Source organism: Cygnus olor, chromosome 26, assembly GCF_009769625.2.
Source record: "Cygnus olor isolate bCygOlo1 chromosome 26, bCygOlo1.pri.v2, whole genome shotgun sequence".
Lineage (NCBI taxonomy): Eukaryota > Metazoa > Chordata > Aves > Anseriformes > Anatidae > Cygnus > Cygnus olor.
In genome coordinates, this window is record NC_049194.1 from 2,808,999 (window position 1) to 2,821,282 (window position 12,284).

Genomic DNA, 12,284 nt, shown 5'->3' on the forward strand with positions numbered 1-12,284 from the left:
CCGACGTACAGCAATAACTGAAGACCAGACATAAAGGGCACGTGGCAAAACCCTTTGTGTCCCTTCGTAGCAGGAATATCCCTTCTGCTGCCCACCTGGCAGGCTCAGTGTTGTCAGGATGCTGCCTTCCTTTGAGCATGCGGGCCCGTGGTCCAGTCATGCCTGACAGATTTGTGTAGGTGCACTTCAATCGTTGTGCTGCTCCTCTGCCTGGCGTGGCATTTAACCTTCTGTTAGCTGCGTGTGGTGGGCTGTAGCTGTCAGGAGGCTGGAACAGCGCTCTGTGACAAGAGCGTGTCGAGCTGGGAGCCTCGTTCTTCACACTTATTCCCGTGTATTCTCTGGAGCTGTGATGGGCTGGGAGAGGTGCCCCTGTGATCACATGCAAAATTCCTACCCCTACAATGTAGTTGTGAGCAGCGGCAAGAGAGAGAGTGTTCCTCCAGCTCCTGCTCTCACAAACCCTCTGGATTCTCACATCATTTTTCAGGCACGCTCTACCACAAGAGAGCTGCAGCGTATGGGAAACGACGAGCTGAGCTCAGTGGCTGTCCTTGGGGACAGCGCTTCTCTGTACGTGTCTTTTTGCAGCTCTTCCTTCCGGTACCAGCATCACACACGTGTCAGCTAGAGAGACAGATGACAGAACAGGAGCTGCATCTCCCCGCTGCCTGCCTAATTACTCTCTTTGCTGATCCCACCAGAACATTATTACTGTGTGCTTTGCTCCTGGGCTGCGGTGCTTTGACGAGCGCTGCTTCTCTGTTTGCCTAACAGGACCGTGTTGGGTAGCTTTGTTAGCTGACCGTGCTCAGGGTACCTGGGGAGCAGTAAGTACCTGCAGGCTGGGCCAGCAAGTTTGTTGGAGAGCATCAAGGAAGCAGTTTTTGTAGAATACCCTCCCCTCCCCTCCTCCACTGGAGTTATTCCATCCTTAATCTTTCCTTGGCTTTCACATAGCACGTGTTTTCTCCTCTTTATGCTCTTTTTTAAGTGCTGGGAAAGTTAAAAGGGCCAAGCACAAGTCCACTAATCTCCACAATAACAATTTAGTACGTTGGCATCTCCTCCTCTCTTTTTCCTCCCTGCTCCTGCATTCACCCACTCTCCTGTTTGTCTTTTCTCCATCTTTCCTTGCAATGCCTCCTCCTCTTTTCTGTCTTGTCTCACTTTCAGAGCTAATGCTTAGCATAAAGATGGGGGCTGCTGCACAGCTTGGAGATGAATGTGAGCTGTCATTTGCAGAAGCTGCCACCTTGACATGTTTTGGAGTATGGAAACCTGGGCCCCAGCTGTTACAAACTCTGCAGAACGGGGTTTGGTCTAATTCTGCAGCCTGTGGCTGTGCTGTTATAATCAGAAAGACGTGTGTGTACCTTCATGTAGTACGCATGTATGAACAGTTACGGGATTTCCTTAACGCCAGTGCAAACAGTCTGATGAACAGAAGGGAAAAAAATACATTCTTGCCTCCTAGATGCAGCTGCTGAAGGGATTGGGAGTAAACCCCTCTCCGGTTATCCACAGGACTGCTCCTGGATCGGACCCTGGTAGAAATCCACGTGCATTCACTTAAAAACAGGAAGCTGCAGGAGAGGAAAACCTTTGGGAGCTTCTGGGAAGCAGAGCTTGTGATGGACACCATTCAACTCGCAGTCTCTTAGCACCAGCTCTGCTGGCTTCTTTGTCCATCCTGTTTTGGTTCTCAAGGGATCTGAGTTTTGATAGGGCTGTGGAGACTTGCTGCGCTTCCCCCAGCTGGCTGGACACAGCGCCTGCAAACCTGGCTCCTGCAGAGCCCAAAGAAGAGGAAAGAAAGTGGTTTGGGGAAGCATTGTCCAGTTATTGTTGACTCCAGCTGCTGTCGTTTTTCGTAATAACTTAGCAGAAAGGAAGCTGGTTGGCACAGGCACCCCAGCTCCCAGTCGGTACTGTTTCTCTAAGCTCCACACTCCCAGGAAAGATTGACGTAATTTACTTTTTATTATTATTATTATTGCTTCCTGTGTAGAGATTATAGTTTCCCTCCTTTCTAGTGGCCTGAGACAGATCCTCGAGCTGCAGAGGACGGTCCTGTGCTGGCAGCAGCTGACTGGGCTGTGAGCACAGGGGAGCCTTGCTGCCACCCCCTGCCTGCACTGCCTCTGCTGCTGGGAGGCAGCAGGCTGGATTTGGAGCAGGGGCCAGGCAGGGCTTGGCTCTTTGCTTTATTGAAGCTGATAGAGTTCCACGGGGGTTGCCCTTTGTGAGCTGTTAGTAAATGCAACATGAATTATACACTGATCCCATAAAAACCAGTGCTTGGTCCAGATAAACGCAATGGAAAAAAATTTACTGTGCCCTGATAGCTTGCTGCATAGTGGCCGATCCTATCTGTTCCTGAGGATTACTGCACGCTGGAAAATTGAGGAAAACTGGCTATTAGACATGTAAGGGCTGTGGTGGTGATTACCAGTATATGATGCAGGCTGCTGGGGATGGACGTTCAGAACTTTGTCGAGTGATTCCCTGTTGCTTTTTTATGAAGTGTTCATTTCTCTAACAGTCCTGGCCTGAAATGTTCCTCACACATTTCCTACTCAGAGAGGACATCTGGTACGGGCTTGTGTAACGTTCTAGCAAGACTCTGCTGGGTTGTTGCTTTTTGTAATTGCTGGCTTTTTATCAGCAAAAATAAACAAAAATCAGTTGGAGATGCTCAGCAGAAAGCACCGAGTCCCACGGGAGCACATCTTAAGGAGAAGCTGGCCTCTCTGAAATGTTACCTTGCCACTTGAAAAGCTCTTGGCAGACTTGCTTCAAATTTGACTTGTTTTTCTGTTCTTGTAATGACCTGAAGATAAGGCCAAGTAGCGAGCAGATTAGTCCTGTACTTTATGAATAATGTCAGACCAATTTTAGCTCAGATGCCTTTATAAGGAGTGTACACAGGGGCACGTTGTAGGGAAGGCAACAAATTACCTGCACTGCTACAGGAGCCAACATACATATCAAAGTCTCTATAGACCAGCAAATATTTAATAACATTGTTAGGCTATTTAGCTATTTTCATAGCAAAACTCTCAATCATAATACATGGAATCAACAAACAAAGCATGTATTATATATCCTGGCGTGTATTAAAATCGTCTTTAGCTGTGTAATAGCAGTTATCTAAGACACGGAGACATACATATTGATGGCAAGAACTTGTTGATGTAATTTTACAAAATGCATGATGCAGGGATACCTGTTGGGGAGGGCGGTAGCTGTAAGGTGCTCATTAACTTAATGAAAAAAACAGGAATAAGGTTTAGGAGTACTGGAGTTTGATCCTGATTCTGCTTCAAATTAGTGCCACTCCAGCTGCTTCATCTCTGCATTTTTGGCTCTTCCAGCTTGAAGTGAGAGTAGTCGAATCAAAAAAATCCTCCTCCTCTTCTCTTCAACAACATCCTCACTGTACCTTTCTGCATTCAGTACGTAGCGCGTCTGTACATGCTCACACCCTCATTCTCTTCTAAATTATTAAACAACTCTGCATAACCTGCGGGAAAAAGAGCAGCAGCAAGACCTGCCTTATCGTTCTTCATCATCCTCATTTCCAGCACAGCTAATTACCTAAACACGGAGGTGCCACCTTCTAGAGTGACAAAGAGGTGCCAGGTACCAGTGTCTCCTTTTGCTGTAGCTGGCGACCTTTGCTTTATCTGTACGAACATGTGTGTGTCAGCACGTGTCCTCCAGCAGGATTTATTATAAATGAGTGCTGAAGTGCTCTCCTCTTCTCTCCCTGCCTCCCTCCATCTCTCCTCCCTTACTCTTTCTCACTCTTTGTTCAGTGGCCTTGAGGTAATTTATCTGCTTTTCCTTAAGGGAGGCCCTTACGCTTCTCAGGCTAAGAGCAGGTACGAACAAGGTGTTTTGGAGGCTCTGGCAATACGGTAAGTGCAGCACGTGAAAACATTTGCCTGCGTAAGCCAGCATGATCTGCAGCAGCAGGCCAGATGTGCCCTCAAAGCATCTTCAGCTCGCATCTTGCTTCTTTTGTTCTAGCCAGTTGCCTGGGCTGCTTCTCGAAAGAGAATTCACAACCCGAACCGTTCCGTATTTATTTATTTGGTAACAGGTTTGGGCTAGTGTTTGGGGATTGAGGGGGAGGGTGGCAGGGCATGTGTGTGCATGTCTTGTGGGGATTGAGTTGAGACTGTAATTGCATTATTACAGGGAATCCAATTGTTAGGGGATGAAGCCAGCTTCACTTTCCTGGCAGGAAGGAAATCTGAGCCCTTGAATCAGTGCAATATGCGATGTTCAGAGATGCTTCCTCTGCTGATCTGATCCTCAAATCTGATCACGCCTCTAGTCGCAGTTGTTTTAATTAAACTCAGAGGAATTCTGCACAATGTGCTGCAAGATTAACATTTTTGTTTAATTAGAAACACTCGGTAATAACGGTTGTAGCAAGCCTCCCCCCAACACGCGTGCACATACACGCACACACGTGCACACACACGAACACACACACCCTGCCAGTCAGGAGGGCCGTCCTCTCTGTGGATTAATTGGCTCGTGAAATTAACGGGCACGGGTCTGAGCCAGGTGGAGGAGCATCACCAGGGAGCAGGATAAAAGCAGTAATCAATAATGATGTCATCTGCAGCCAATGCGGCAGCAGCTCCCCGGCTCCTTAACAACACACCACCGCCTGGTTAAATAGGAGAAGGGAAGAGAAGACGTTAAAAGCCTGGCTGAAAGCTGTGCAAAGGCAAAGCAATTCCCAGGGCCCTTCTGTCCTGGGCTCACTCTGGTGGGGGCTGGGGTTTTGCAGCACGCAGGATCTGCAAGAGCAGGCGCTGGAGACTCCTGCGATGCCCAAGCACAGCCTGGTGAACCGAGATCTCAAAGCTTTGCTTCAGTCCCTTGTTAAAGACGTTTGTGTCTTTATTTCGAATGCTATACCCGGGTTTAGAGGCGTTTACAGATGTACTGAAATGACTGCCCCTCTATACAGCTGTAAGTTTGGCCATACTAGGAAATCTGTGTTACTTCAGCAGTTATAAGACGGTACGTGTTGCTGTTTGTGGTCAGATTCCTTTGATATATGAGGAGAGGTGTGGTTAGTACATTTCACTCTCCAGTGACTCATAAAAGATGCTTTATAGCTCTCCAGCAATGGTCAGAAGAAGGAAACAATGCCCAGTTTTAAACACACAATTGAGGCATTTAGAACCCTTTTCTCCTCCGCAGTAGCTGTGCAGTGCTAATAATGGTATTAGACAAGAATTTCGTGGCCTGGGGTATCAGAGCACCGCACAAACCTTTGGCTCTGCCTTCGTGATCTTCGTAGCTTTCCAGAAGCTGAGCGAGAGGCACAGCGGTGGCATAACGCTGACCCATGCCACGTGTGTTCAGAGCTTGTGTACACCAGTACTGGGATCTGGCAATTCTGCTTTGCTGCTACACGAAAAGACACCCACCATAGCGAGGCCACCAGGTTTCTCTTTCGTTCCACTGTCTCTGGGCTCAGCCATAGGTAGTTTGGCTCCATCGCTCCTGATGTGCAGTGTGCCAGTAGCGGGAAATGAGCTCTCGCGTTTGCCGTCGGCAGGGAGGATTCCCAACCTGAGCATCGGGACGGAGTTTCCATCCCATCTCTGCTGCCATCACGAGAGCTCCCATTGGTTTCAGTGGGGGGCTGGTGGTACCTTCTGTTGCTTTTTTTAAAACCCCACCTTTTTAAAGCTCAAACGCTTCATATGTTATTTCCTTTCTGTTACCTCAGCTGCTTTTGGGATGGATTCGATGCTATAGTATCCCCAAGCTGTGATTCCTTAACGCGCCTCATTTGTGATGACAGAGAATCCCCATAAACTCTCTGCCTGGTGCCCACATCCTCCTTCAAAGACAGATTTGCTGTAGGAAAAAAATGTCATGTTCCTGAGCTGTAGCAGCCAGCGTAGGCCAGGTCTCTTCCACGTGATGTAGGAGGTCACGCCAAAGATTATGGGGGACGCACTGGGGTTTTATATTAGTTATCACAAATTAGTCAACATCAGTTAGGATTGCCCTCCTCGCCCTCATTAGTGAAGGCAAAGGCAAGGCAGAGGAAGCAGGAAGCTCTCTTGAGCCTGTCTTCTAGGTGCTGGTGCCACATTCCTCTTCTTCTAGGGCAGCAGCACTCTGCCTAATAAATCTGAAAATCACACCCTGTCTGCCAGCGCCTGGCTGACTGTCGTGTGTGTCCCCTCTGGTGCCTGCAGCTGGATGATATTTTCCTCTCCTTTCCCTCCTAGTTTCCACTGCGCCTTTGACATTCCTTTTCACATAGTCACTTTCATTATTCCTCTGGTGCAGCGTGTTTTGTATTGTGGGGTTTGGCGGGGGAAGAGGAATCGCTCCTTTCTGATGTGACTGCGTGTGCTGTGCTCTGCAGTACAGGGATCTTTGCCATGTGTGTGCACAGCTTCTGCTGTAAAACCAATGAATTCACGTCACCTGCCTGACGGAGGGACTCGGTGCAAGACCCGGAGAAACTTTGGGGTGACTGAAGCCATGCCCCAAAGCTTTTTTGAATAATTCATTGTAGTTAAGTGTAAAATTTTCTTGTGGGACATTAGGATAGTCAAACGTAATGTACAAATGAGGAAGTTTTACTGCATAATGTGTTTCCACGAGTCGTCCGTGGACCATTTGCAGTAGCCTTCTTTTAAGTTGCGTTGCCCAGAGTATTGGGCAGCACGTCTGCCTGGTGGTTTTCTCAGTGCATTCCACTGAACAGCTCCTTCAGCCGCCTTGTCTCGGCTGTGTGTGTAACCACTCTTCATTTGCTCTCTCCCACCAGAGGACCAGTTACCTCCCGGGTTCCCAAACATCGATATGGGGCCCCAGCTGAAAGTGGTGGAGCGGACGCGAACAGCCACAATGCTCTGTGCGGCCAGCGGGAACCCAGACCCCGAGATCACTTGGTTTAAAGATTTCCTGCCTGTCGACCCCAGCGCAAGCAATGGGAGAATAAAACAGCTGAGATCAGGTAAGGTCTCCGTGCGAGGCTGGAGGATCAAGACCTAGATACAGCTGTGAAGAGAATGCTCAGAGGTTTCTGGAACAGAGAGGGGACCTGTAGACATGGGCCCACTGGTGTGGATTGGGGCATTAGCTTTTCTTCACTTTTAGGACTGTTCTTACCCAGGGAGTGTTTGGAGCGTTTTTCCCTCCATCCCATCTTCCTGCCCTTCCCTGCTGTGTAGTTGGCATAAAGGAAATCACAGCAGGGAAGCTGGTTCTTGTGCAGGGGACACTGTAACCAGTCCACTTGCCTCCTAATGATGCTGTTCAAGCTCAGGGGGAATTGGGGATTGGATAGGAGCTGAGTGTTTCCTCCTCGGCCCAAGACCTGGGTAAGGAAGAAAAAGAACCTCTACAGCAGACAGCGTTGTAGGCCACACATACCTGGTGCAGGGTCCACAGCTGAGGCAGCCTCTTACCGTCGAAGTATGATCCTGTTGGTGTAAATTGAGCCTGTCGAGCTGGTGTTGAAGAGCAGCTCTTGCAGGATCTCTCTGGCATTGAGTCCCTGCAGTCATTGCTGGAGAGCAGTTGTGAGCATTCTCGAGTGACCCCTTGGTGCTCAGTGGCAGTGCCCATGGAGTGGATCTCCATGAACAGATGTACCCCAGCTCCGTGGCTCTTGTCAGTTCTCTGTCTTTCCCCATCTGCTTGTCCATCTGTCTCTTTTGTTTGTTTTATGTTTGTTGCTTTTTGTGTGTGTCAATGTGGCATCTCTTAATATTCATCTTCCAGGAGCTGTTTGTGTACTTGTTAAATATCCTAGTTCACAGTGTGAATGTGTGTGCATGTGAGGAGGGCACAGGTGTATTTATTTTTGAACGCTACCGATAAAACACTTCCATTTCTCAACTTAAAAAAAAAATAGTATCTCTCTGAAAATATGCAAATATGAAACAAGCTGTGGAAGTTTTGCTTTTTGACAAAAATGAACCCAAGACATAATCCTTTTCAAGTACTTCTTAGACTGACTGCTTTAACCCAGCCTAAAGAAAACGTGCCTATGTGGTTGGACCTAGCAAGTCCTAGCATCACTTCAGCGACTCAGAACGTTCCTTTGGCCAAGAGAGAGAGAGCACTTGCAAGGGTTTTTTTGATTGTTTTGTTGGTTTTTTTTTGGAGGCAAAGGAATGTCACTGTTGTAGGCAAAGGGAGAACAGAGGCTTCAGAGAAGCAACTGGTATCGCTCTGTTCAAGTTAGACATTTTGCAAGTCAGCCAGTCGAGTGGTAGCCAAATACTTCTGCCCAGATCTCTGCTGGCTCCAAAGAAATCCAGGAGTTCTGAGTACTGGAGTGCTGGATCTGAACATCAGAGGACTTAACCGCCTGGTCTGTCTCTAGACCTGTTTAGCAAAGAATCTATATAAAGATTTTTAGTTCTGTGGGCCACCGGTGGTAAAGGCTCAGTTTATTTCCGGTTCAGCGTAGCTTTTATACACCTGCTTCTTTATTCAGTGAAGCAAACTTACAAGCAGATACTTAAGCTGCTTTGTTAGAATTAGAATGGATTGTTGAGTCCCACAAACACAGATGAGATTGACCTCCCTGTTTTATTGTAACAGCTGAGTCAAATGCAAATAAAAAAAATCACTCGGCATAAATAATGAGAGGTAAACTAGAATTATATCATGCTCTGTGACCATGATCTGAAGTGTGAGTAATGCACAGGCAGATTATTTTTAATACATTTATCATCTTGCTAGAATGCCTTTATATTCCTTAACTGGATTTGATCTGATATTTTCCTTAAAGCCACCTGAGTGCTGCATTTTTTTTCCAGTGAATTGGTTAACCTCAGAGTGAACCCTTGACCTTTCTGATAAATCTGAATATACCTGCTGAGAATTAATCTTATTTACAGTTTCTCTGAATTAGTAAACTGGTGAAAGCCTGAAGCATCCCTGTTGTCCTTTGGGGCAGAAACCTGTTGCTTCTGTGAAAGGGAGTGCACAGACTCCTGGTCACGGCAGAGGGCTGAAATTCAGGACTTCTGATTTCTCCTCCTAACTCATCTACTTTTATGGCCTTTCAAAACCTGCGTGTTCTATGATGCAAAGGCCTATGAAAGTGGAAAACATTAACATTAAGGTCATCCATACTTCGTTAGCATTTTTGTCAGTGGAAAGCAGTTTTTTAAGACTGAGGGAAAGGAGACCGAAGTGTGTGTTTGTAGCGTGGGTGTGACGTGCAAGGTGATGCCTGTTCGAGTGCTGATGACGCTGCTAATGTCAGAGCTTAATGTAATGCATTTACCTTTACAGAAAGCAAACTTTGCTTCCAGAAGTGTAGTGCTAGCACACGTTAGGGTATTGGATGCTTCAGGACACTGCTAATGAGCTTCAGTGTCTTTCACACACAGGCCACCAGGATGACTCCAGCCCGGCTTCTTGGGGATTAACAATTAGAGCCGACTAACGGGTGGTTGACGAACCCCGTGTGAATAGGAGTGCAGGGAGGAGGAGTGCCCCTGGTACTAAATCACAACCTTGACGTTTTGCACTAGCAGACTTAGTGTAGAAACCAGCAATGGTGTTGTCTCTGAAGGCTTGGCTGTGCCTTGCTCCCCGACAGGGAGCGGTTCAGGGGCAGGCGACCGAGCAGCAGGACAGGACAGTCACCCACGTTCTGCCCTGGAGAGGAAGCCATCAGGACAGCATCCACACTGCTTCATTACAGAGGCTGCTAAGAACCAGGGAGGGTGTTAATAACTGAACTTATATTGATGTATGAGTTAGTGGCAAACATGCAAATTAGCTCATTAAATGTACAAGTGAAATGTCATACACAGAGCTCTGCAAAATTGGGTGTCCATGTCCAGATTTAGTTCTCATTTATATTAAAACAACTAAATGTTTCGCTGGCAATATAAATGGACCTCTGAGAGCATGGTCATTATATTTACATCATCCTGTGGACCCATTTGTGTTAAGGGTTTTCAGTATAACTGAGAAACAGGTGATGTCATTAACCACAGTGTCTTTTTTCTCTATCCACATTCCTTTTTCTCTCTATCTCCAGATACTCTTTCCAAGCAGCTGGAAGCCTTTTAATATTTGAGGGTTTTGGCTGCACAAAAAGTTTAATCATCAATCAAAGAAGAATGAGAAAAAAACTGTCTAGCCTCCCGTTTTCCTTAGACTTACATGAACATCTCAACCTTAGAAACCCAGGTTATCTAAGAGTTTAAGTGGTCTTGGTGGTGGACAACAAATGGATATTTCTGCTTAGCACCGACACAAGCAATCTCAGGATATTTTGAGTAGAAGCCAATGTCCTTTGCTCAGCCGTGCCACCTAGGGGGGAAATGGGAGACAGCCTGAAGCCAACTTCTTACATCATAGATACACTAAAACCTTTTGTGTCTTGTGTGTTGTCTTCTGCTTTCTAAATAACTGGCTATAACAAACTTAATTTTTTCTTTTTTGTCTTTTTTCACTATTTTTTACACTCAGAGACCTTTGGTAAGTTTGTTCAATTAAAAAAAAAAGCTAAACAAAAAACCCCAAACCTGCTAATATCCAGATTTGTAACCCTTACCTTTAAACTAATTCCTTTGTAACAGCTTTTTGAGAGGCATGCTATGCATTTCTTCTACTAACTCTTTCAGTAGGGATCTTCTGCCCTCTTAATGAATTTCTGCAGGGGTATTGCAGGCTACAAAAAGAATGATAATCATCCTAATTAATATATCTGTATAAAGAGATAACAGCTAAATATGAACCTCCTAACATTGGATAGATTTTTTTGTAACTTAGCAACAGTTGTCCTGGAATTCCCCAAATACACAATAGCTTGTACCCTGGAACTGTGATAATTGTGTTCACACCTGCAGGAGGTCCTGGAGTTTCACATCTAACGGGGTTATTGGCGTTTTCAGAAGGGAGAGGTGGGGGTGCAGCATCGTCAAATTGAAGCTGTTAATCACAGGTCATTGGCTATTGGAAAGAGTTGAGCAAGGGAAAAGCCCCCCCTCCACATCATCCCTGTCCCTCGAGAAGCCAGGAGCCTGTCTGCAGAGCTCACGTCACATTTCCTCCTTGTGCCAAGTCCCCTTTTGTTATTAAAGCTGTAGCAATTGCAGCTGTCAGCCGGGATCCGGCATTTTAAAATTGCAGAAGACCCTTGATGATTGCTTGCTTGTTTAGAATAGAAAGCTCTCTCCAGCCCTCAGGAGAGGAGCATAGCACACACATGTTCACACACGTGGCCTGACAGAAGGTGGGGATGTGTTTTCTGTCATCACCATGGCAATGGTGACTTTCCTCCTCTCCCTGTTTTCGAGGCTTGGAGAATCCGTAGGCAGCTTGCTGGGTGGGAAGAGTCAGAGGAAGGGATGGTGGAACAGCAGATCCCGTCCTCTCTGGCACTGGGGGACACCTGCATGGGGCGTTCTGCCTGGCACCATCCTGGCCCTTTCTAATCCAGAGGCAAGTGCTGTATGGGGTCCGGTGCCTTTTGCCTCTGCTGTTTAACACTGGGCTGGCCATCTGGGCTCGTGCAGCCCCAACATTTGCCCTAAACAAGCAGATTTCCTGTTTGTGGGCGGTTGTGGAAGGCAATATGAATAGTTTGCAAAACCAGCTTTCTACTTGGAAGGTCCAGCATTCATGTGAACTCTTCCTCTTTTAGTTTTTCTGCACACCCAGTGCTGTTACTCTGCCCTGGGCAGTGGTCAGCCTCCTGAATTTGCTTACGAGCTGTTAGAACAACAGCAGGCAAGCCAGCTCCTGAGCACAGATGCCTCCCTCAGTCCTAATCAAACCTCCGGGAGCTCTCAGAATTATTCAGAATATATTAATGTGTTTCTGATCCTCCTCTAGCACCAGCCTGCTCCCCCTAAATTGAATATGAAGCTGGTTAGATGTGAAACTCCAGCAGTGAAAATCTACCATCTGTGTCCCTGCCGCCACTCAGACTGCTGTTCTCGCCTTGCAAGTCACCAGATCTCATTTTGGTTCAAATTGTCACCTCTGTCCCAGGTGTGGGCCATCTTGTAAAAGACGTTTTGCTCCTCACCTCTGTGTCCCATACTCCAGGGTTAGAACTGGAAGCGTCGAGGAGGCATTGCTTGGCTTACCCTGCTCTCCAAGAGCTGCTGACAGCCTATTTCCAGGGGCAACGCCGATGCTTAGAGGGAGCAGGGAATAAGTAGCCTACAATCACATTAACACAAGGAGGCAACAGCTGCCATTGTATCTTCTGTAGCTCCAGTGTGTTTCTCCTGTATTATAGCGAG

The 12,284-nt window shown here is 46.9% G+C and overlaps 1 protein-coding gene across 14 annotated transcripts in view; it reads left to right on the forward strand.

The window, feature by feature from the left end:
* The window catches only part of PTPRS (protein tyrosine phosphatase receptor type S), a 155,633-nt gene that overhangs the window by 78,191 nt on the left and 65,158 nt on the right, over positions 1 to 12,284 (forward strand). For all 14 annotated transcript variants that reach the window (XM_040537460.1, XM_040537468.1, XM_040537459.1 and 11 more), the window contains exon 5: positions 6,824 to 7,012. In XM_040537460.1, coding sequence (XP_040393394.1) covers positions 6,824 to 7,012 — 189 coding nt within the window. The remainder of the gene's footprint in view (positions 1 to 6,823; positions 7,013 to 12,284) is intronic.